The 26,384-nt window shown below is 37.3% G+C and overlaps 3 protein-coding genes across 3 annotated transcripts; all 3 read left to right on the forward strand.

The window, feature by feature from the left end:
• Nucleotides 1-13,339: 13,339 nt before the first annotated feature.
• On the forward strand, nt 13,340-14,891 carry EV154DRAFT_485029 (uncharacterized protein; the record flags this gene model as incomplete). The annotated part of the gene is made up of 4 exons (XM_051598721.1): nt 13,340-13,480; nt 13,594-14,036; nt 14,136-14,506; nt 14,683-14,891. The coding sequence occupies 4 exons, from the start codon at nt 13,340-13,342 to the stop codon at nt 14,889-14,891; spliced, it is 1,164 nt and encodes a 387-aa protein (XP_051453911.1).
• A 606-nt stretch (nt 14,892-15,497) lies between these two features.
• On the forward strand, nt 15,498-19,594 carry EV154DRAFT_520931 (uncharacterized protein). The gene is made up of 8 exons (XM_051602857.1): nt 15,498-15,913; nt 15,976-16,047; nt 16,105-19,090; nt 19,118-19,195; nt 19,217-19,274; nt 19,299-19,372; nt 19,397-19,414; nt 19,439-19,594. The coding sequence occupies exons 1-8, from the start codon at nt 15,714-15,716 to the stop codon at nt 19,511-19,513; spliced, it is 3,561 nt and encodes a 1,186-aa protein (XP_051453912.1). The 5' UTR covers nt 15,498-15,713; the 3' UTR covers nt 19,514-19,594.
• Nucleotides 19,595-23,950: 4,356 nt separating this feature from the next.
• Nucleotides 23,951-25,238, forward strand: EV154DRAFT_567500 (uncharacterized protein; the record flags this gene model as incomplete). The annotated part of the gene is made up of 3 exons (XM_051606023.1): nt 23,951-24,218; nt 24,295-24,821; nt 24,888-25,238. 3 exons carry the CDS (start codon nt 23,951-23,953, stop codon nt 25,236-25,238), a joined length of 1,146 nt encoding a protein of 381 aa, XP_051453913.1.
• Nucleotides 25,239-26,384: the final 1,146 nt, after the last annotated feature.

Genomic DNA, 26,384 nt, shown 5'->3' on the forward strand with positions numbered 1-26,384 from the left:
GAACATTTTGTCAACTCTTGGATCAATAAGCACCTTCACCTTGGCACTATCAACACATCCCAGAGTTGACGGTGCTTATAACAAGTTGAAGCGAAAACTGATGGTGTCTACCAGTCATTTACACAAGGTTGCTAATTCGGTGAAGAGCACTATTACAAATCAATTGCTTCTGATTCGATGAAAGAAATATAAAGTATATAAAAAGAACGATGGTACTATATGTACGATTACAAGTCCTTGTTACTTTATTTGACTGAAGTTTTAACTATGAAATAATGTGGTCTGTTTATACTATTTTAAAAGCTGACTGTTATTAGAATTGCTAGTCCGTAAATTTGTCTTGATTGTTGAATTCTACATGAATTAAAGGGAACGTGGTCGCGGACGGATTGCTTCAATGATTTCTAATAATATTTTCTATCGGCTCTTCCATTGTATTTAACGTGTCAGAATTCCAAATTTGGATAATATATATAAATTTGGATTAACGATGGTTCTATTTTATGTACGTTTAGCACAGTCGTAATTTCCATGGCTTGCGAACTGTGGGTGTTTTTAATAATGTTACCGCAGGTTTTCATTATTTGTTCACTCTTTCTATATCTTGCTCAAAATTGCCCAAGTAAGTACCACGACCACTCCGGGTATTTTTGCGTCAATTGCATTGGTCCAAAAAAGTATTTTTACCTTCTTTGAAATTGCCGTTTAGCAATTTTAAGACTATTACCTCAGCAATAATTCTAAGGTGTTGATATCATATTTCGAAACGATCTAGTTAGCGCTAAAACTTTTTCAAATACTACTTCTTCAAACTTAAGCTATAAATAAGACTTATTCTTCAACTTGGGCATTTTTTTGCAAAATCCTATGGTTATCTGGTCCGTTCTAGATATTGGTCCGTATTATTTCGTAGATGGCTAATTGATATGATTCTAAAACTGTTAAAACCTGGTCTAGTACTGTGGCTGTCGGACGTTTTATCTGTTGACACCATTAACTTTTAAGTTCATGCATCAGATCTGCTGTATGGGATATACTTTTTTTTGACCACTCAAATTCTCAGAAAAGTCAATGTTTAATTGATTAAAACTATTTCCATATTATTATAAATTGTTTTCGACTTTTACGAAATATTTTTTAGTCTTTGGCTTGTATATCCTTTTTTTTAATTGCTTTCTGCTTGAGACGAAATCAAGTTATTTTGTTGTAATACTTTGCATAGCGGCGCAGGCGACGGTATTTTAGGTATCCGTACTATGTAGGTTGTTTAAAAATATGTCCACAAATAGTATTTGCTGATATAGTTATTTTCTTAGTTTTTAGTGAGGAATTATCCTGTATACCGCATCCATTCATCTTCGCTTTGCTGGATCTATTCAAAATATATTTCAATTCTTTCCCTGTCCAGAAATTTACGATCGACGGCTTGTTGTTGTTTATCGTTTTCCCACTACTTTATCAGTTCCTGATTTCCCTTTCGAAAATTTCGAATAAATACTTGGTATACACAGTTTCAATTATGTATCGTAATTCTTTGTAATTAAACATTTAATGAAATAGAAGGCCGATTACTTTGTATTTGTCGTCTATCGATGTAACAAATATTTCAACGCAAAACGATCAATCTTTCGTAGGAATTTCATTTTAAAAAACAAACTCTCAGTTCAATGTTGTTCTATGTCTCCATTTACGTTATGCTATGCAAAATTTCGGCTTCAGTATGGCCGTGTTTGGACTTGTAGCATTGTATATATTGTTGCGTTTTAAGGTAAAGTAAAATTGTAAAATGACTATAGGAGTAGTTTCAGACTGTTCATAAAATGTCTTTTATTAATAAATGAAATGTACCAGTATTTATATAGAAGACTGTCGGCTGTGTTCATATCTCAAGTGCTGTCTTGAAGGTATCCTAGATTAACCAAAAATGTATACGATTATTACATAGTACTACTTTAGTCTTGTTCTAATAAATGTGAAGTTTTTTTAAATCTCCTTGCTTTAAACTATATTTTAATTATTTCTCAGACGTACTAAATTGGACTTGCGATGTAATATCCTTATAGTTCTTACTATGACATTTATTGTAAAGCTTATATCACAAATGGTATAAGCGTGGATAAACCTAAGTCAGCTCTAATATGGCTATATTCTTGCTAGGTCACCACACACTCCTCGGGTACTGTAGTCATGTCTATTTAGTTCTATTTCTGTATTCAAGATCTTATCTGTTTTTTCTTTTTCTTTGAATTAAACTTTTTCTACTCTCATCCATTTTGTATATGTAAATACTAATTGATATAATGCCTGTTTCTTTGGTCCTCACCTTAATAATTATTCTGTTCTGCTCTTGCCCCGCTCCACCCCTCACAGGCCTACTAACTGGAACAAGTCGTCTTGATTAATTCTGTTTATAGCTCAGTTAAATACACCATTACTAAAACCAGTCTCCAAAGCAATGATACGATTAAACCAGCATTGGACGAAACAAAAAATGTGATAGACTCAAAATGTGTGACATGTTTGGGATAAAAAATATTTCAGTAAAGGTTATAAAAAAGAAGGGTTTAACATTTTATAAGAGTGATACTAGCTTATACATTTTTTATGAAGCGCTTTTAACCAGATCAATAACTTAATAACAACAAAAGACAGAAAATAGAATATGTTCACAAAGTGTCCCTATGATATGAGTATGTGATGTCGTTACAAAATACAATAACCTCAAACAGTTAGGATACTTAAGAGGTCACTGTATATATGTTTTTGAAATTCAACGCACGTTTAAGGACGTTCCGATATGATTTGCGACTTATCTTATATGTGAAATTAACTAAGATAATTCCCATACAAGATTAGAATTCTGGGACCATTCTTGAACCGTTTCCAATTGCTTATAATCTATTTTGGTTGTTAGTTAAATGTAATCATTGAACCCGTAAGTGTCGGATCTGTATTGATAACGGACCAGAATGCCCTGAAGTCAACGGATTTTCAGGGATAACGGACCGGATTACACTGAAATCAACGGATTTTGAGGGATAACGGACCGGAGTACCTTAAAGTCAACGGATTTTTAGTGATAACGGACCGGAGTACACTGAAATCAACGGATGTTGAGGGATAACGGACCAGAGTACCCAAACCTATTGGATCTTGACGGATAACGGACCAGAATTCTCAGATTTGTATGATTTAGACTGCTGACATGAAACAAAATATATTAAGATCTTAAATAGGAGATGTACTAATAAGGACCAGCTCCGTTTTTTTTTTTTTTTAAACTGTTTTTTTATCAATATTTTTTTCCTAAATTGAATTCTGTCAAAAATAATGTTGTCATATTTTTTTATTATTAATCTATTATTAATCTACTGCTTAAAAATGAAAAATTTGTGGGCATCGAATGTGAAGCCTCCAGAAATAAACGGTCCTAAAATGGACTACTAAAATGCTAAAATACAAAATAAAATTTTATTACTGTTTCCTTACCTTAATTTTTTAAAATGAACAATCAAAACAACAACAACAACCCTATCAATCACCAATTTATTGAAGTGACACCGAATGGTGTAGCCTATGGTAGCAACCGTCGCATGATACTACTGTTTCAGAAAAACAGGAGGTTCCTGTCGTCGTTCCTGCTGCTGCCGCCGTTTCCCCGGCTGCACCTGCTACTGCCACTGCTGATTCCACGGAGGCTGCTGCCACTATTAAGTTTCGGATACCAGATACACGAACTCAAAAGGAAATTCAGCTAGCACCTTTGCTCTTATTGAATTGTATGCTGATTACAACAAGCGGTTGGAGTCCAATCGTACGCTAGCTGAACTAAATGAGTTGTACCGTGCATGTTGCACTCATTCAAGACCAAAAACAGCACCAATGGAAGCAGACCTTTGAGTCCATTGAAGTCTAAATGGTCTGCTCTCTGTGCTGCCTTCAGACATCGCAATGATAGGTTGAATCCAACTGGTTTTACCATGATGCGATGGAGAACCCCACCAGTGAGATGGTCACCGTGAGGCCAACTACTGTGTATACCTCTCTTGCTGGAAAGACGACAGATAATTGTGGTGAAGTTGCTGTGCTAGACGAGTAAGTGCCGTCAAAAACGATGGTGCTGAGAAGGGTGTGGTTCGTGGGACAGCCAGTTAAAGTAGAGCGGTCAACCAAACGATCGAGCATCTGGTCACCTCTATGAATGAGATTGAGGCACGTCGTTTGGAGCATGGAAGCCGGAGCATAGAACGTTCACTAAATATGTTGCTCGTTCGACAACGTTTTTCGGTCAGATGTTGGAGTCCATGGAGAAACGGGACCAGGTGCAGTCTCGCATTGCTGAGTAGATGCAGGCCAGTCTGAATATCCAGCGCCAGATGCTGATGGTAATGAAAGGGGATTTCGGCTCAAGCAACAACACCGCCACCAGCTACAATGCGTTTGAAAACGGTGACTACAATTACACCAACAACACCAGCCCCTACTTCCGCCCAGATGTCAATGGTATTCCTGACGCCAATGACTATCAGTTCAACAGTACTTCTGCCAGCAACACCAGCGCGTACAACAACACCGACGCCAACAACACTAACACCAGCAACATCGTCGTCAGCAGCACCCTTCCCAACAGCATCCTGCCATACAACACTGCCTCCACCCCCTCTGCCAATGAAATGACGATCGATGGCAATGTCACGACGGTTTCTCCTGTTCCGTCAGACTTGCTTCATATTACTTATCCTTTGTCCGATGAATATAAACCTCATAACATCGAGTAAAATATAATGAGGTTTTTTCTTCAATAATAAATTTGTTTTATTTTTCAAAAAAAATTGGTACTTAACACATTTAAGGAAAAGCTGCATTAAAGATTCGCAAGCGGGCTCGGTTACCTATAACACATGTATCACCCTGCTCTCCAACTACAAGACCAGCAGGCTCAAGAAACACACCATCGAAACCTAGCTCCCCTCTTGCCGTTCATACATTGTGTAGAATAGCACACGACCCGATGATATCATTGATATCCAAATTATTATACACGTAAATATGGAATTGTGTGAATCTCCACTGATAAACGAACTTACCAAAAGTTCTTTCAATGGCCATTCTTCTGGCTGAATGCGAATAGTTGACTAACCTCTTGCGCGGATCCCGGAGACATTCACTTTCAGGGAATGGTGTAACCAAAATGGCAATGGTCGGATAGGCCGAATCACCTAGAAAATAAAATCCTTTAGAGAAGTAATGCCCAGGATTGTTCATGATCTTCCAGCTGAGATTACTGGAATTATAGGCTGAGGCATCGTGACTTCTGCGAAGTGTATTCAAAGTAAATTAGTTTCCAACTCTCATCTTTATATTGGTCATTATTACCAGAGTCTCCTACGCGAATGTAAGTAAATGTCAGGAGCGGGGCGGGGCAAGAGCAGAACAGAATGATTATTCAGGTGAGGGACAAGGCAACGAGAAATTATATATCTATTAGTATTAATATATATATAAAAGGAATGTAGGTAGAAAAAGGTTTATTCAAAGAAACAGGAAAAATAGATAAGATCTTGAATACAGAAATAAGAATAAATAAACATGCTGTTATTTATATTAATTGACAGATCGGCTAAACAATGGTTCGGGGATCAGATATACAGAGACAGATTATTAGTCATATTGAGTTTGGGACATCTTTGGGGTAGCGGGCATAGATACAGATAATTTCGGGGAAAGATGCAGAGGATAACATGGGCTGATATTATTAATGTTTTACAAGGGAGTTCAAAGGCAGAGGTACAAAGGAAACGGGTGTTAAATGGGTTTGACAAGGACAAGGGATAACGGAGATACATTATTTGGAACAGAGACGTTAGACAGGATATAATAGTGATGTTTGACAGTGACATGTGTGACAGGAGACAGAGAACAGGGAACAGGTGGAACAGGTCGAACAGGGACAATGGGCTAGTTGGGTTTCAATAATAATCTGAGACATTTTGCATGATAATATGCAACTGAAACCTAAGCGGTTCATGACAGTCTCTAAACTTTAGGTGATCTTGCACCCGAAACAAAGACTTTGAACTATAGAGAAAGATCAGTTTTGTCGCCCATCAAGCTTATGTCTCAAATTACCAGAAAATCTACTTTGACTCATGGAAGAATTGGTCATTTTGAGGTCAAGGGTCCAATGTATACCACTCACAACTACTAGTTTGCAGAAATGGCTTACGGTGGTACTTTGAGTTTGTTTTTTGTCCGTGGTGATCCAGCAATGATTAGAAAAAAGAATGTCGAAGATGCATACAAAGCACTCCAAGCAACACATCCTTTGCTGTCTCGTTATGATTTACCCAAGCTGACTTTTTCTTTGGTAAATTACCATGTGTCCGAAAACAAAAGACATGTTGATATTGACAAAGGCTGGTTGAACAATGCACTTTCTGCCAACGAAGACGTAAATCCACAATCATCTGACGTCGAATTCAAGGACTTGATTATCGGTGAAGATAATGTGGGAAAAATGATTCGCTATTCTCATCCAAGTCTGTTAGCTCTCCTGTTCCCGTATCTTTATACCACTTGTACCGGACATTATTCTATGGTTCCTCAAAACTTACCAGAGTTCTCTGACCGCTCTGGTATCTATGGTCTTCCTGAAAACCAAGGGGGTGTCTCTGTAGCTACTATGATGTCTGAAAGTATTACAAGTTATACTAAAAAAAGATTATTGATTCAAGACAGAAGATTTGCAAGGGATCCATCCTTTCTTTTTTTTATGCAAGTCTTGATCGAAAAGAAAAACATAGCATCAGCAAACAGATTTGTGGTGTCTACTAAGGGCAGAAGCAACTTGAAGCAAGCGGATGTAGTGAACCCTTCAACTGGAAAACTAAACAAAAATATTGTGTCTACTGTACCTTCTCAAATACGTTTATCTTATGCATACAAAAGAAAAAACTTTTTGGACCTCCAATGTATATTTGATAATCGTGGTGCCCTTCAGCTTTTTCTTACATTTACTTGCGATGACAAAAGCGAGGATTTCAAAGGTATTTTCGTGATGGTTCTCAATTCGCGTGGGATGATCCTGTATTATTCTCTCAACACTTTAAAAGAAAATGGCTTGAATTTTTTACGGTATACATCTGCAAGCACTTTGCTAGGTAAATTGGAGGCATCAAGGAACATAGTTGGGTAATGAAGATTCAAGACCGTGGAAGCCCACATATCTATTTGGTGCTTTGGACCAACAAGTCTGTTCAAGAGCCAATTGATATGAATGTTGTTCATACCTGGTTTCCACATCCACGCTCGGCCGATCCTTTAATGTATGATTTAGTCAACAAGTTGCAACTTCATAAGTGTAATGACAGGTAATCTTTCTTTTTCAAATTTACTAGCAATAAACATCATTTATTAACTACTTAACTCTCATTACAGGTATTGTAAGAGAGGTGATCCCACCAAGAAGTGTCGTTTTGGATACCCTAAACCGTATTCTCCTGCTACCGTTCTTGAATCAGAACATAGTTGTACGTACAAGCGCGATGTCGGTGATGCATATGTTAGCAACTATAATCCCTATCTTTTGGCCGTCTTTAAAACGTCGATGAACATTCAATACAACGATGGACCTCAAGCAGTTCGGTACCTTGCGAAATATTTAGCCAAAGACGATTATGAAGCAAAACTTATTTTAAAAAATATTCAAGTTCAAAACCAAGGCTATTACAAAAGGACAACATACATTTCCGAACGTGAGCACTATTCCACAAGAATTGTAGGAGCTGTCGAGGCAACACATGATCTGATGGGTTGGAGAAAGCACAGCAATTCCAGAAACGTGCTATTCCTAAGTAGAAACCTCATGGGTCAGGACACTAGGCGCTTGCGGGACGATGTGAAGGATTTGGAACCTGAAGGCGAACAAATTTACTCCATGACTCCTGTTGGTAAGTAATAACTTGTAGTCTTTTATTTATAAAGCTAACTTTTTTTTTCCTAGAATTGTACGAGAAACGAAATTGTGCTGAAAATCTTACCATGCCCCAGTTTTCTAGTTTTTACAAGAGAGTCTACAAACAAATGAGAACTGTTCCTAGAGGAATGGTAACACGTCCCTTCCACCCAGACCCTTTGCCTGAATATGTAGTGTGTTTTCGACGTTTAATTTACAAACTCGTTAAAGATAAAATTTCTTTTTGGAGAACGTATAACCAAAGCGAGACAAATGGAGAGACTTTTTATTATCAGCAAATTGTTTTGAAGCTTCCGATAATTGGTACAACATACGAAGACAAAATGCGGCCTTTTGGTACATATAAAGGTAAATAAGGAGATCATAATAAAAAAAGTGAAACTTTGACTAATAATACAATTACGTAGACTTCTACGAGCATTTACTCAATGAAGGCACTATTGAAGCTCATAGACGGGTCAACATTGAATCTTTGGACAATGTTGCTGATATCGAAAGAGGGTTGGATGCTTGTCGTGATGAGCTCGCAGTGATGCATGGCATGGCAAACCGCAGTCAGAAGAGTATCTTTGCTCAGATCACTACAGAGCTGGAACTCAATTCAACTGCTGTTGTTTCAGGAGCTGCGGGAACTGGAAAATCTTTTGTCTTAAGAATGCCGGAAAGACATTACAAGCTTGAGGGATTTAAGGTAACCATCACCCGGAAAAAAAAATTAGCAAAGAAAACGTTACTCATCATTTTTGTATCCTTTATAATTGAAATATCGTAGATATCAAATGGGTCTTTAAGAAATAATCAAAGTAAAGATAACCTTTTATTAAGAGTTGAATGAGCTCGTATTTATACTTTTACGAAGCTGTGTCTAAACTAATAGTAGATCCAATCGGGATTTACTATTCAATCGTTTATCCATTTGAATTGAATAAATGTTTATCCATGTATTCTTATTCGTTCATAACAATCTTTCCATGATTACGATCTCCAGTCTGTCTACTGAGATCTAATATTGGATTTCTATTGTTTCTATGATTCAATACATCTGCGATACAACAATAATGTTAGGTTTTTAAGTTAGCACCAACCGGTGTCACAGCTCACAACATATACGGTCAAACCATCCATCACTTTTTTGGTCTCACCAACACATCTGCTGTCCCAAACTTTTTGATTCTGGACCAATATGTCAAGACGTATCCCAAGATTCTGCTTCTAATCGACGAGTACTCAATGATCAACTCAAAACTTCTTGAAGCAATCAACGATGCCTTGGTCAAGACTACTGTGATAGTTGAGGATAGAGATAGATAAAGAAAAACAATAAAATAATTTGAGACTGCTTATAAGTTTTATTAAGAGTAAAAGTAGATTAAAAGATTCAGAGGGTTCTATTCTAACTATCAGTTTGCATATTTATATATGTTAAGAGAAATCGGATTATGAATTTAGTTTGATGGATAAGTTACACAGCACTAAAATAGTGCTTGTAGCTGGATATGATATAATGTATAAGAAATTAGTTCGTGTTGTGATGTAATAATGTATGGGGTGATGAAGTGAGATTTAATTTTAATATTGTTTTATGGTGTGATTAGTAACAACAGTAGGTGGATCACCACAACTACGCAAAGAGCTACAATTATGGGCGGTGTCAAAACCATTCTTTCTGGTGGTGTTGCGCAATTGCTTCCCATTCAAACAAAGGAGGGTAAAATCTGGGAATCTGAAATTTTCAACGTTGTACCTCGCTATTCTCTTCATGACCCTGTTCGACAACAAGATGAATATTTCATTGGCATACTTAACAAGGTTCGAGATTATCAGTTCGATGAGTCAGTGATCGATTTTATAAACAAAAGAATGTTCACAAGTCTCAGCTTCCCCTTTCCTGCCTGCGTCTGTACACTACTCGGGAACGTGTAACAAGTGCCAACGAAAAGGATTTTGCGAGTTTTCCTGGTGAGGGTCACGAATACCGGTCTGTAGATAATCATGTTGGTAACAAAGGAACTGCAAAAATGGCTTTACGGGAAACAAGGTTGTTGGAGATTTTGCTGCTCAAGCCTCAAATGCCGGTTATGCTGATACACAACCTTCACGTACCAACTGGATGGGTGAACGGTACAATTGCTCAAATTGAGTATATGGAGGAGGAAAACATCTGTCTACGAAAGCGATTACCAAACAGAAACGATGTCATCTACTGGATTCAACGCATCAGCCGCCAGGTTCCCAACACCAGCTATTGCAGGACTCAGTTTCCTATAGTCCCAGCCTTTGCCACCACTATACACAAGGCTCAAAGTGCTACAATTGACTGTGTGGGCATTCATTTAGATAACATGCTCTCACATGGTCAGCTTTATGTTGCGATGTCGCGTGTACGAAAGATGGAGGATCTTTACTTTTTTGGTTCTGAGATGCCCTTGAAAATTAAAAGAAAGTTTGGTGCTGATGTCGATGCAGTTGAAATAATTAGACGTAAAAGACGCAATTAAGCGTTTTGTTAAATAAAATACATTTTATAAAAATAAAATTCCTAGTGCTAAAAGAAGAATAATTGTCTATTGAAATAAAACATATCGTTCACTGGAAAAAAACAAGAGCATCCCCGACGTATGATGTTGTGCAAGAGCTTTAAAATGGTAGTGTGATGCTGAATCAAGTCACAGGCTGAGTGGCAGCAGGGCTATATAATCGGAACGATCTTATCTTTTTTCTTTTTTTCTTTTTTTCTTTAGATAATGTATATCCAAGTCAACATAAGTGCGATAATTAAGTTAGAAATACCTATATAATAAAGAGTGGATTGTCGATATTGCAAAAGATGGGCAGCGATATCATCAGTAAGAAGCAGAAAGGTAACCACCCTTTTTTCTTTTTCTTTTTTCTTTTTTTTTAACAAGGTATTTGGATTACGATAATGAGTAGACTGAATAACACTATTTTGGGTGAGGCATTACGACGGATTCACACCATGTCTATAAAATATTGTTTATTTATAAACAGATCAGCGTCACTATAGTTACTTGGAGGAATGACGATTGGGATAAGGATAAAAAATGAACATCACTATTGGCGCTTATACACTGATGACAGTTATCTTTCCTATTGAATAATCTAGTGAATGTATCATCAACAAGACTACGTTGTTTTTCTGATAATGTATCATCCAACTTTATTATCACATCCATCATACAAACGACGAAACCGACATCTCACATCCACTGTCTATTTGACGGGTACTTGACCTTTCATGACCAAATTTTGATACGACGTAGATCACAGCTGTATGCATTAGCAGTCCCGAGATCAGTCTTGTATCATGACTTTGGCTCACGATTTCGAGCTGGTAGTATCATCTTTTTTTCTTTTTTTCTTTTTTTTTTAATAAATCAATACTTTTTGGAACTCAGAACAATTCCCCCATTTATAATAAGCGTGCCAGAACATTAGTTTTAAAGCTATCGCGATGAAAGTAGTACCATTAGAACGAGATTTTTTTTTATATACGTGGGATATTTAAAGTATGGGGATATAACATTAACTGACAATTTATCGTATCCATTCATAGGAATAAACAAAATCAAAATAAAAATAAAACCCAGACATAGGGACACCCCCCATCTATTAAAAAACATGTAAAACCATCAATTCTGAAGCTATCTTTACCAAACTAGCACCATTAGAAGGGGAATTTTTTTTGAGACGTCTCTGTATTTTTATGTTAAAGAAATTACCCTTTAATAAAAATCGAAAATTCATAATTATGGCCAGATAAACAAACTTTTTTTTTTTTGGGCTTGACCCCCCACACCCCCAATATAACTTCTTTTTTTCCTGGCTTTATTTACCTTTTTTTTTCTTTTTTTTTTTTCTTTTCTTAATGATTTCTAGTCCAACATCATACATTACTTTGCTCATGTTTATAATCGACAACACACAGCACCGAACACTACAAGTTCAGCAAACACAAATTTATTGACCTTTGCATTGGATTTGAAGAAGCATGTACTTTACATCCAAAAACGTAAATAATTGGAGCTTCCATTTTAACAGCATTATAAAAAAGTTTAGAAAGTCAAAACGCCTTTTGTCTCCAAATGCAGCTACAGTTTCGAAATAGGCCTAATAACACCTAATGTTCCTTACTCTCGTCACGACCGGACGACTGTATCTGTCTCGAAACTTTTAAATGCCCAGCCTTTGACCAGCAGTAAAGTTCGAGAGCTCATTTCGCAGGATTTAATAACGATAATCTCTATGAGTCTAGAATTTTAGCAATTTGTTAAAAAATAAAGAGGATAAAGATGTCAGATTGATAGCTAGTGTAGAGTAGAAGCCCATTATTATCAGTAAGAAAAAGAACTGATATGACTACAACGTGAGAACGTATTCAACTGAAGAGGAGTGTAATACTTGACGATTTATGATCAGACATATCAATATTTTTAATTCACTTCAATCTTACTGCATAAAAACTATGTGAAAGGCTCGGGATAATGTATTCTTAAGATGTTGTGTGCTGACTGTTTCAAATTATAAATACTGCTTTAAATAAAAACCTGGTACCATGGATTCGCCTCTGTGATGATATCAACAACTTATGATGAACCATCTTTTGCCCAATAAATATGTCTTACATAAATACAAAATATTCCAATACGAATTCATGTTAAATAGATACGAGAAAAGAAAGTAAAACCAAGCTTGAATTTCAGAAATTATGACTAACAGCATTCATAAAACGAACACATAGTTAAGTGATCATTTTTAAGTGATCATTTTTCCACTTAATTTGTAAGACTTTTCGATTCTCAGTCAACACCCACTTAATTTTTAAGACTTTTCGATTCTCACTTGGGATTTTTATAAATTAAAAAAAAAAGCGCAGCTCAAAATGCTACCCGCCTCCCCCAAAAAAAAAATAAAAAAAAAAAAAAAAGGCATGGGGTTTCTACTAATACAGCGCGCTGGAAGTCACTTTGAGGGTTAAATCATTCTTTTTATCACGCCGCAGTGTAATGCATGTTAATATAGTGAGGAATCCAAAAAGTTATAACGCGTACAATGCCATACTCTGAGAAATCAACCGTACGCTGTAAAAAAAAAAAAAAAAAAAAAAAAAAAAAACTTTTTTTAAAACTCCGGGATGAACAATAATCGGCGAGGCTGCTGTGTCTGGGGACTACTCCGCTGGTAATAAGCAATATAATTGGATATTGTAAGCCAATAGGTTTTGAGATTACCGTCGGTTGCGAAATTACCATCGGTCATTTAAAAAAAACTCTTCTAGAACTACAATAAATAAGCTGTCAGCGTTCACACCTTTACTAGATCTTGATTCCTCTTAACTATTCTTAAATGGCCAAGCAAAAAGTTGGAAAAACCTACAAAACCTCGAAGTTTTCTTCTACGAAAGGATTTGACAGAAACCAACCTACATTAAGCAGAATTGTTAACCGTTTAAACGATGCAGTTAGAAATACAGGTCCAGTTGTCGAGGTGAGTGTCGATTCTAGTCTTTTAACGTTTTGAAAATATGGAATAGTTAGTAGTTATTTGAGTTGACATGCCTTCTTTTTCTTTTTCATTTTCTTTTTTTGTAAAAATTTTAGAATGTCAATGTCACAATTCAGGAACAAAGCGAAGATCTAGTCCAAGAACCAGTCAATGTTTTGAATGAGGATTTAGTTGAGGATCTAGTTGAAGATCCAGTGGAAAATTCAGTTGAGGAGGAAATGAATGATGTATTACCCGAAAATAGTGTTCTGACCGAGTATTTTGAGAACCTTCAAATTCGTTTAACAAACGAAGGATATCCTTCTGAGTACAACAACGGTACGTTTTGGATAGAGCCCATGATGACCTTTTTCGCTCTTCAATCGAAAAAGGAAATCAACTATCTATATAGACCACGAGTATTTCTTTGGATTCCCCATCTTTTACTCAACAAAGGTTTGGGACGACTGAGATGTACTAAAAACAATTGCAACAAGAAGCTTGAGACAAAAGGCTACAATAAAAAGCCTCACGCTCGAAGAATTGTGGATATGTTCAGGTATTACAGGGAAGAGTTTTTTATGTCTCATGCATGCTAACCTCGTTCCCTACTTTTTTGACACGCTAGTTGTTTTTACCTTATGTCAATGCGATATAGATGCTGTGACTCAAAATGTGGTGCTTCGTATAATGCACATGATCCAGAAATCATTGAACAGCTTCCTCTTGAATTGCAAGTCGAGTTTCCCGCCGTTCTTTCTCACAGAGGAGGTATATCAAAAGTAATTGCCGATCTTCTGAGACCCTGTATTCAAAACTCTGTTGGTCCAGAGAGATTTCAAAAGATACTTCGTGAGCTTCACGTACTTCATCATGATAGAATTGAACTTCAATATTTGCTTTCTGAGTACAAGAAAAGAAACGGAATCTCTCAATATTTTGCGACTTCACCCCCCGAGAGATTTTCTTCATTCAATGATCAAAAAAAATATGCTGGATTTGTACCCACTGGAACCTACACAACCAGGTGTAAACTTTAAAATTTCAAGACCATTTTTTTCCCAAAAAAAAAAGTAAAAATAGATATGAAAATTGTTTCCTTTTGGTTTTGTGGTTTTGTTTACGTTTCCTTGCTGTACAAACAAAACAATAAAATACAAATACAAAATACGAAAATAGTTTTTTTTTAAAATTGCCTTAAAAAGCGAAATTTATTTATATAAAAAATTGGCCCACAAAATCAGAAACCGGCAAAAAGCGCCTGTTTGCCCCTCGGGGCTACGCAGGCCGACCAGACAGGCTATTCAGCCTTGACAGACAGGGCAGACCACGTAGCCCAGACAGGCCACGTATGACACGTATAGCAGACAGTGAATTCAAGCTAGAAAACCCACGCAAAACTGATTCTGTTTGAGCTGAAGCTACGGAAAAAGGTATTAATGTGATATTCAAGTGTCTGTGGTAGATGTTGTACTTACATTTTATCCGTGCTTAAGCAGTATCACGAGCTAATTTATAAAGTGAATAATGTGTTTAGTAAAACGGATAATGATTAATGTTAAAATTATATTACCTTGTATGAAGCTTTACGCGATATATCTATTGACAAATGAAACGCGTTATGTATTAGTTTAGGATGTAAAATAATCACCAAGATATTACCTACGGTATTTCAAAGAGAAAAGAGCCTCTAAAAAATAAAAAGGCGTTTGTTAATGATATATTATTACAGGGAAGCACAGTACAGAATAAAGTATACCTTTATAGATACACATCTTGAAAGTAAAAGGGGATAGAAGATTATATTATTGCATAAGTCATGAAATAGCTACCTTTTTCGCGTTTGACTTTGATTAAATTGAATGTGAGAGAAGAATTAGTAGAATGCCTTATGATAGTATTGTTATGACAGATGTTCTATGACATACCATTGTTCATAAGCATCATAATATTACAAGCAATAATCACGCGTTTGTGAAGACACGCCACGGTTAAAAAAAATACTTAAGAGAAAGAAAAGCGACCTAAGAAAGTTGGGTTGCGTGACAAAATATCGTTCCGCAATGACGTTTGTAAATTATTGCACCAATCAAATTGACAGCTTATGTCCGCATAAGCTAAGCATTAAACACATTTTTTGATCTGAACGATATATAAACCAAACACAATCCCCAGAGTGCACTTTATCAAAATTCTTTATTTTATTATAAACAACTTACTTTAATTTTAAAACACTATGAAAAAAACACCTGGAACAAATAAGTTCCGTGCAAAACCTGCTTTACCGCCTCAGGAGCAAACGTGTGTGTTATGTAAATACAGTACAATTAATCGACACTCTTTTAAAGTGCATCAAAGATCAGGACACCACTTAGAACTTCTGGAGGCAATTCAGTCCAATCAAGGATCACTACCTGCCAATGACATCCAACAACAGTAAGTGAGCGTCTTCATCAATTTAAAAATAGTCAGTTTGTACTTATCATTATTATTTGTAGGAATACCTCTGACGAACAACCTACTATCCCGCTAAGCGAATCTCGTAGTTCTGATATGGAGTCCATTGAAAGGTAAAGTTATTTAAGGCTGTTAAATATATTCAAATTACTTACATCAATATACATTAGACCAATCCAACCTGAACGCACTGCCGAACCATTGTCTGAACCTGCAAATGAATTTGATGAAAATCAATATGATGATTATGATGGTGACGGTGATGATGATGGGCGTGATGATGGTGAAGAAGAATTCGATGGTGGTAATGCCTTTGACCATTTCAACAATGATTTTAACAACGGAGGGGAATCTGATGATGATAGCGAATCTAATGAACCTCCCGTTCCTGTTAACGACGTCAACAACGGCTCTAATGGTGATGGTGGTGATGATGGTAATGATGAATATCTTGATTTGAGTGGTGATGTCAACGACAATCCAGCATATCCTTTCAAAAATGAATACATAATGCATGCCCTTCTTTTCTTCAAGTCTGGTAGCTTTAAGTATTCAGAAGTCCAAATCAAATCAGTTCTTGATTTTGGTAAATATATGGCTGAAATTGCAATCAAAGAGTACAGAGCTCAACTAGCTTTGGATCCTTCTGATGTTATTTATGATTTCCGTGGTTATCCCACTCCCCACAGCGTTTCCAGATTTCACAAATCCAAGAAAAGTTGTATACCTTGTTTTCCTCATGCTCCCCATTGTGCGAAAGATGATAAGGGCGGACTTCTTGTCGAACCTACTGAACCTGCCACATCAACTAGCACATCTGGTACTGCTACAGCAGCTGACGCCTCTGCTCCTGCTCCTGCCTCTACCTCTGCTCCCGCCTCTACCTCTGCTCCTGCCTCTACCTCTGCTCCTGCCTCTACCTCTGCTCCTGCCTCTACCTCTGCTTCTGCCAATACCTCTGCTCCTGCCACTGATCCTGCTGCAACAACAAATACAACTGCTTCTGCACCCGCTGTTCCTGTTGTTGTCGCATCAAAGCCTGACTTGTTTCTTAATGATGTATCTGAACACTTGCGACTTCTCGTAGGTAATCCCTGTATGTCTGGTTTCCTGTCAGATCTTCCTGATCGAACACCTAACCAACGAATCAAGCTAAGTCAAGGTGAAAAGTGGAATTGTGATAGATTGTTTGAGCATCCCATAATAATTACTGGTCCAAATCTTCAACTCTGGGTATCGGATAAAGTCTCTTTGCTGTCTGAGAGCAATATTCCTCTTCGTGATCGCCATTATTTTAAAGTGGCCAAGATATTCCAAATATCAAAAGTTGTGAACGTTGATTTGTATCCAATTAAACCCGATAATAATCTTGAAATGTGCTGTTTATACGACATCCTTCTCCACTGTCCCATAACCGACCTTGACATCAATAATGTCTTTCGTGCCGAACATGAATCCTTCGATGCATTTACCAGCTTACAACAAATAAATGGTGACGATTATCTTTGTTCTAGAGATGTTGTTGCTAATACTCGATTGATTCGCGCTCATCATGACATGATTGATACTGGTAATAAGTACAAGCGTCCACTGCCCATTAGATCACGTATAAGAAGCATAAATCCCAATTCGCCAAACTACCAGGTCGTTAGAGTAATTCCGTACAACCTTTTCTCTGATGATACCAGTGGTAATTCCACATCAAAATGGAATTGTTTCGATTCGTGGTCGATGAATCCTGCCGCTGTTCCTCTTAGCGTTGCCAATCATTATTTGAATCAATTTTTTATATGTGGATCAAATAGCCATACTGCTATGGAACAGTTGCCTTCCCTTGTCCCCGATTTAAAGAAACTGGAAACTGGTCTGCCGATGTTTGATGCTATTCTCAAGGAAGAAGTCTTTGTTGTTGCTCCTCTTTTGTTTATCAAGGCTGACAATCCTCGTCATGCCGAGGTTTCTTGTTTGAAAGCTTCAACAGCTACTTATCCGTGTAGAAAATGCTTCTGGTGTCGACATGCTGATGCTTTTGATCCTAATGGAATTACCACGGCGGAAGAACACATGTCAGTTCCAAGAGAAAAAGGTCACTGGATGAGTTTATTTCCAAGCGATGACTCGGATAGTACTGATTTCTCGATACGTGTTCGTAACAGACAGGGTGACTATATCATGGTCGAAAACTTGATGGACCTCGGCTTCAAGGAAACTGCTGGCAAAAGGCTTTTGACGTTGTCTTCTTGGGATCCTAGCAAGGATACACCGGTAGAAATTCTGCATGGCCTATGTCTCGGTTTAATCAAATACACGTTCAACAAAGCTGCTGATTGCTTTTTCAACAAGAAGCAGGTTGATCGCATTAGTATTTTGTGTGCAAAGTATGGGTCTAAGGCTTTTACCAATTTGTCGACGCATCTCAAAGGATACAAAAGCTTTCTTGGAAGAGACTTCAAACTTATGATTCAGATGCTCCCAATTGTTCTCAGAGTTGCTCGTGGCCACATTGATTTCCTCAACCTTCGTAATGATCAATTCCACCGAATGGATAACGTTATTAGTACTTTTGACAAGCTTGGTGAGCTTTGCTCATTGTGTTATAACTGTGAAATACATACCAACTTTTCTGCCTATCTCGATTTATTGCGTCAATCCGTTGATGATACTGTTATTGCTCTGGATAACCTTGATCGTACCGTTGTTCCCAGTAACCGACGTACTCGTGGAGAGCCAGCAACAGCAACGACAACTGCATCAGTGCCCAGTCAAACTACTTCTGAAGAGATCTATGGTCTTTCTGGTGAACAATCTAATGGTGCTACGATTCCATACGCCAAAACTGGTGGTCCATTGTGTAATCGTTTAAAGACTCATTTGATAGTCCATTTGGTAGAGGATTGTCTTCGATTTGCTTCTCCTGTGCTTCTCGCAACTGAAAAGAACGAGCAATTTAACAAACACATTAGGGCAATTGTTATGAAGACCAACAAACAAAACCCTTCTCGTGATTTGGCTCTTATTAACGGTCGTGAGGTAATGCTGAGAAGTATTGCGATGGGTCTTGTTTGGGATAACGGTATGAAAACTCGTGGTAGTCTGGTCAAAGCGTGGTTCGATAGGTACAGTGAGGACATGTACTATTCTGCTAATCGGGAATTCGTCAGTACTGAATATATTGCTGGAAAGAAGATTGCTTTGAACATGACGGCTATTCTCGATGTTGACTTGGATTCTCTTGGGGCGCGTCGTCTGCTTGGAAAGGTGGTAAAACTTCGCGGCGATCAGGCTGTTGTTGAGGTGTATGAACTTGTTCCCAGGCCAGCCTTCGTGATTCACGATGACAGTAGCCTCATTTCTGTCTATCAAGCTGACGAAGGTGGTAATCTCCTCACCAAGAAAACTGAAGAAATCTTGGACTTGCTGAAGTATAAACTGACTGTGGTGGAATTACTTGACATGTCTCAGGAAACTGAGATTGACACTGTCAAGTATTCTCTTATCAACAAGTGCAAGTTCGGTACTTTCTGGTGGCTCCATAACACTAATCGTTATTTCAAAATTTTAGAAAATGAAAGAAACTAATCATTTTGTTTTTTTTTACATGTCATTTTTTCAAAAAAATAAAAGTCTCTTCCATTTTGTTATCCAATAAAAATGCTTAGCTGCACGAATCGCTATCCTGACCCCCATAAAAGACGCTAAAGTAGTTTTCAAGGTGCACAAAACCTTCATTCAGTTGTTTATTTCATAACATCTGGCCTTCAATCACGTATTTTGTTTTTTCGCCCAATCGCAAAGTTTTATTTTTTGAAAAAAAATTCTGACACGGGAATTTACTTTTTGGTGCAGAATTTAAGAAATATTTAAAGTTTTCAACTGGTTGTGTACATTCGAACATTATATACAGCAATCATTGAGGTTCTTCAACCCAAGATGGACAAGCATATGATGCTTTTGGATGGAAAGATTTTGAAAGGAGATCATTCGTTTAAGTTTCCAAAGCATATGGCTAAAATTGAAGATACAAGTGTTTTCACAGGCTTATACACCATGACCAACGAATATGAGGAAATTGTGCACCAAGTTTTAGTTCCATCAAAAGCATTGTCCTATTTGAAGCATTCTTTTCAGAAAATGAGAAAAGCTTATACTGACTATGGACATGAAATGCCAATCGCTTTTTATACCGATAACGTCAAAGGTGACCAAACATTTGTTGAAGGAATATTCGAATCGTTGAAAGAAGGTGTTAAGCCGACTTCGGTTGATGAAATGAATAGTAATGGATCCAATAGCTGTAATTACCTTCAGTTGCCTGATGCTGTTAAAGTCTCCTACATCTGTCGCGACTTTGATTTAATGGAAAGCTCCGTAAAGCATTTACATGAAGAAATTGAATCATCAGTAAGAATCAATGGTGAAGCAGCTATAGGCCTTGATTGTGAATGGGATATTAGCTATTCTCAAGGAGTAGTTATTTGCAAAGTAGATGTTGTCCAATTAGCGTTTCAGAAAAAGGTATATGTGTTACACATTGACAGATGTTGGACCTCTCTGCCTACTTCTTTGGTGAGTATCCTGGAAAATGAATCTGTAAAAAAGGTTGGTCGTCAAATTGGTGGTGATTTGAGCAGACTTTCGAGAAGCTTAAACGTTAGCTGCAGAGGAAAGATTGAGTTGGGCTCGTTTTGTTCGTCAAGAAAAATCATTCCCAACGGTACTTTATCATTGTCAGGTATTGCTCTCCGTGTGCTGGGACAAGGGATAAAAAAGGATGAGCGGGAAAGTCACTGGTCCAGTATGGCACTCACATCTGAACAGATTGCCTATGCTGCCTTGGATGCTTGGGCTAGTCTTGCCATTTTCGAAGCTGTTAAGAAAGTTCCAGAGGCTGGATCTCGTATAACTTCGAAAAATTGTGTTCCAAGAGTATTTGTTGATTTAAAACCGCGAGGATTGAAGCATGTCATTGCTTCGGGTCGAATTGAGCAGCCTGAAAACAATAGCAGTGTAGAGAAAAACTCTTGTCTTCTAAGAGTTCTGAAAGTAAATGTGCCAGGATACATGGTAAAGCAAGATAATGGGATTGCCTTACCAGCAACTGAAAGAAGAGATGTTCCGACTTTAGTGCCCTTAAGTTCGTTTACCGAACCTGAATTTGTAATTACAGTGTTTAAAGCTGATCTTATGACTGCAACAAGTTCAGAGGTTCAAAACACCCAATCCGAACGCCAAAATTCTAGTGCAATCCAAGGCGTATTAAGGTCTCAATCACGTATTAATCCTTCAACAACTGCATCAAACTCGGCTACTAGTGAGGCGGATATTGATATTGCTTTTACTACAATGTTTAAAGATAACGCTACCAGTGTGGATAAAAATACATTTAAGCATGGATATGTGTTATTCACCTCTAGTTTAAACATTGACAATGAAATTACCTCGGAAAGTAGTAATGATGATCGTATTTACTCACGTGTAGTAAAGGATGCATTTCACTTGATGGATATGATAAAGCCATATAAGCAACATGGTCTTTATAAGGAGTTTATGCAAAGATTCAGTGATAGCCTTTTCGTGTTAGACGAAGCTGATAAAGCATTGGTTACGAAGGCTTTACAAGATAATTACGAGACGTGGGAAATGAAAATGAAGTACGATCGCAAATGGCTCTGGGAGAGAGTTAAACGAAAAATATCTTCTCCTAATGTACTTCTACCGGTATTGCAATCGCTGTTTCTTTCTTTTGGACCTTTAAAATGCTCAAAGTCAGGACGAGTTTTGTTTGATAAAGTTTCTTGGTCCCAAGCTCTAAGTGTTTTGAAGACAGTACAGCTAGGTCACGTATCAGATCCACCTGGTGTTCAGCTTTACTACCAAAAAGGAAAGAAAGACAAGTATGGGCTTACTCTGTACAGATGTGTAAGAGGAACAAATTCTTTAGAAGGGGGGGTTCATCAAAACCTTATTAGAAAGTTTGGGTCTTTCGGTGCAGGGCCTGAACTTGCTTCGGCTATGTTGGTTGAATATCGTTTACGACACAACTTTGACGTTGGAACTTTTAATAGATTTGGAGTAGAGTACAAAGGTCATTACGATCCTTGGTTAACTCAGCATCTAGACTTTCTGCGTCAGTCAATGGATATGCCCTATCTTAGCATCGATAGACATATAGCAATTGAAGTAAATGCACTGAGATTCCGTAGCTCTCAAGAAGTATTCGGTATATGTCCATTACCAGATGAAGAAATGACAAGACTGTGTATTGAAAAGGCTGCTGAAGATAACAAAAAAAAAAGCTTAGATGGACAGGAATTCGATATTGAAAACAAAAACACAATACCAAAAATGAAAAACACAGTTTTTTTGAAGATAGGTTCTACCCTCAGGGAAAAAAATTGTCGATATCACTATGTAGCAACACGTCAGAAAACAAAGTATGCGGTTATTGCTGTTCATACTTTGGAAGAAAAACTTTTGTTTGGGAAAATGATAAACGAAGCTATGCATTCATCGTCAAGAGTTAATCCTAATTTCGATCAGCTTTCCAAAGCTTGGAACTTATTATGCAATGGAGATAAAATCTTTTATAAAACTCCAGAACATTTAGAGAAGCACTACAAGCATTGGAAAGAACAACAAGTTGCCCGTAACACTCGTGAAATTCATTACAGTGTTATGACAAATATACAACTCCAAATTCAGCAAAAAAATTCTACCAGCTCACACTTGCCGTTTGTCATACCATCTCTACCTAATATTTGTAATAATCAAAATGTGCTAACTGCTCCTACCATGCCTATTCAACTCCCTGCCACGGAAATTCCGTTACCTGAGAAAAATACGCCTGCAATTTATCCCTCATCTATCAGTTCCAATGTTACCAATTATTACTATAGAATATCTCCTCAACACACAACAGCGTCATTTATATATAACAATAACAACCTGCCTCAAATCCAAAGTAGAACAGCCGATTACAATAGGTCTAATGCAGTTGCCCAAACATACCATCCTTATTCAAAAGAACCCCCAACTTTAAAGAAATCATGTAAGGGATGCGGTGTTGTTCTTTGCAACGGAAAAATGAAAAGATCCAACTGCAAAAACCCTATTTGCCTGAATTGCAAGCGTAAAGACTGCGAAGGTGTTTGGGATAGAAAAAAATGTCAAAGTCCAGCTTCAATCAATTAGAATTTTTTACGTTATCCTTCGTTTTTTATTATTATTATCACTATTACTCTATCTTTTAAATTCAACAAATAAGTTTAATAAAATACACTTTATTAACACAATTTTTTAACACAAACTGCTATCTAGAGCGCTCTAGAGGGCTTTTATATCTCAAAATTTCTGAAAAGTTTGGCTATCGCCAAACTTTTCAGAATTTCCTTTTTTGTAAACTCATTTTTTATTCCCCCCAGACATGTCACCCGAGCCCAATAATCCTATCTCCCCCTACATCAAAAATTTTCGCCCTACATAAAAAATCCACGCCCCAATCAAAAATTACATGCTGCTAATATTACTATCGTTCATAGCTCCATCAGAAATTATCCAATTTGAATAACTTTGCTTGCAAAAATATACCTTTTAATTTTTTCTACAACATAGTAGAATTTAAAAAGTAGTTATTAACCCCAATCACTAGTTATACGAGAACTTCGTTCAAATCGATATAAATCCTCAAATATTTTTACTCATATCAAACATATACGTTGCTGACATAACGCGCCATTATGTCGTGTGGGTGGCTTAGAGAAGCATCAGAACCATTGACAATTGTGGGCTTGACAACAATTGAAATGAATCTGATTGTCTTTATGTTTACCTTGTATAGAGTAATAAGAATAAACAAATGTATAGAATAACAAGAAGGAGACTAATGATACAATACTGTGATTGGTGTATGCGAACCATACAAATCGAAGCTAAGTAACTGACAAAATGTTATAAATACTAAACATTTATACTAAATCATTGATATTATTCTAAATAATTATTTTTAAAATTTATAACATGAACCCCAACAATATTGCATTATCCAACGCCGATTTTATCCGTCTTTACGAAACTGCCATCAAACGTATGGAAGCAAAGTGGGAGACTAAGTTTGCTCAGTTAACTGCAGATATGAATCGTGGATTTCGTAATGTTCCTGTAGCCGTGAGCAATCACATGTACCTGAAATCTGGAGAACATTGTAAGTGCTGCAGTCAACTCAAAAAGCTTCAAAGATCCAACAGCAAGGCCTCCATCCAAAAGCCACTCGCAGTAGAGTCAGCAGGTATGAAATATCGAACATTTTCGGTTTATCTTGTAACAGTATTTTGGTTTTAATATTCTTACTTTGCGACTTATAGAGCATCTGCAAGATCAACTCCGTCGAGCAATTGCGCACTACAAGGATAATGGTCTGGTCGAAAAAATTGATGCCATGATGATAATTTTTGGATCTAGATCAATTGAAACGCGTAAGGAGAACAAGATCGAAGACTTTGAGATCGTGACCGAGGCGTATCTCAAGTCAATTTCGTCTGAGGATTGCAGCGATGAGGATATCACGGCCAGAGCAACAGAATCATACAACCACGTCCATTCCCTGTGTAAGCATTTTGTCGTAGCATATCTCGGTGACAAATTGCTGACACATTTTACATGGAGCTCACTTGATGCCAAGGTCCGTAAGGAGATGACCGCCTTGTTTGAGTGCATCGTTCTGTTCTGGAACAAGCGTGTGGGTATAAGTGGATTCCCAACAACTTTCGCCGCTGAGATGATCTCGGATGCAGAAGCTCACACCCCGGTGATGCCACTGTACCGTGCTGACAAGAACTGGATGGCACGTCGTATGCTGATTTCAGCCATTCAAACTGCTGTCCCAGATAAAGTAAGTAATATTTTTGTATACAATGGTTCATAATGTGGTATCTAACTGAGTTTATTGTATGATCAGCCAGTACGACGTCCAGTTTCCTCAGGCGTGTCCAACAACTTTGACAGCTTGGGGTTATCCGAAGAGCCTCTGGGTAACACGTCCACATTCAATGTCAGCATGAGTACGTTGAGTTCTTTTGGGCGGGTCAGAATGCCAGACGACGATGCTCCGTCAGTCTCTTCTGGCAGAGACATTCTCAACTGTTTGTCTGACGATGTGTTTGACGATGTGCTTGACGAGGTGTCCGAGGAGATGCCCGAGGAGGTGCCTGAGGAGGTGTCTGAGGAGGTGTCTGGTGCGAAGAGACAGCTTGCCAATTCAAATGCAGAAGGTGAAAGAAGAAAAAGTCAACGGTCTCGTAATGCCTAGATCCGTTTTTTTAAAAGTCAACTAAAAAAATTTGTATAAAAAACCTTCTATTTTTTCTTAAAATAAAATTTTTTCTTTTCTTTCCCCAACAATATCTTTTTGTATTTAGCTTTGATGTATGTGTATGATAATATATATATATTTTTTTTGTAAATATAGAGGTGTCCAGCCCCCATCCCATCCCTAACCATAAGGTAAACTAGTTAGTGGACTTCTCGCATCCGTGAAGGTAAGTTCAATATTCTTCTGTGCAACTAACTAAACCTGCTCTTTTTGATTGTAGCCATTCAATTGTAATGTAAGCCAGTGATTATATTTGATTGTATTATACTCTAACACTGTAGTCCATAGATATAATGCGTACAAAACTCTCGCTAGCCTAGGCTAAGGTAAATAACTAAATGAATGTGACCTGTGTAAGCCATCCATTAATAATTTTAACTCTAGATATGTAGCTTTTCTATTCGTATAATACTCTTACGTATCAATACAAAGCACGCGATAGGATAAGGTAAATAAAATAGCACTGTAATCTACATAAGCCACCCACTAATATTTTTAATTTTAGGTATGTAGCTTTTCTATTTGTATAATACCCTTCCATTTTACCTGTAATTTCACCTCATAATCCATAATCCCTTTCGCCGTTATTATTTTATAAACATTTAATAAAAAATAAATAAAATTTTTCATAACATAAACACATAACTGTTCATAATACAAGGGTATAAAATTTGATAAGCAAGGGAAAATTTAAGGATACCGCTGAAATACGGCCAATAATAGTAAAACAATTGATGGCATTCATGATAAATACGACCAATAATAGTATCGCATTCTGGATAAATACGGCCAAAAAGTGTAGAAATTGATCGCATTCGCGAAGATTACGGTCAAAAAGTGAAGAAATTGATCGCATTCGCGAAGATTACGGTCAAAAAGTGAAGAAATTGATCGCATTCGCGAAGATTACGGTCAAAAAGTGTGAAAATTGACCGCCATCGCCGCGATTACGGTGAAAAAAATGACCGCCATCGCCGCGATCACGGTGAAAAATTGACCGCCGTCGCGGCGATTGCGGTCAAAAATTCATCGCATTTTTGCTGGTTATTATTTGATCAAAAATTGACCGCGATAGAAATTTTG

This window comes from Mucor mucedo (genome assembly GCF_025094135.1).
Source record: "Mucor mucedo strain NRRL 3635 chromosome Unknown EV154scaffold_105, whole genome shotgun sequence".
Taxonomy (NCBI): Eukaryota; Fungi; Mucoromycota; class Mucoromycetes; order Mucorales; family Mucoraceae; genus Mucor; species Mucor mucedo.

Bases quoted from the DNA above. Each gene is read 5' to 3' on its own strand.
- EV154DRAFT_520931 (XM_051602857.1), top strand. From the start codon at position 15,714: ATGAAAAAAACACCTGGAACAAATAAGTTCCGTGCAAAACCTGCTTTA. The intron at 15,914-15,975 runs GTAAGTGAGCGT...TATTATTTGTAG, and splicing joins GCCAATGACATCCAACAACA to GAATACCTCTGACGAACAAC. The intron at 19,275-19,298 runs GTAGCCTCATTT...CTGTCTATCAAG, and splicing joins CTTCGTGATTCACGATGACA to CTGACGAAGGTGGTAATCTC.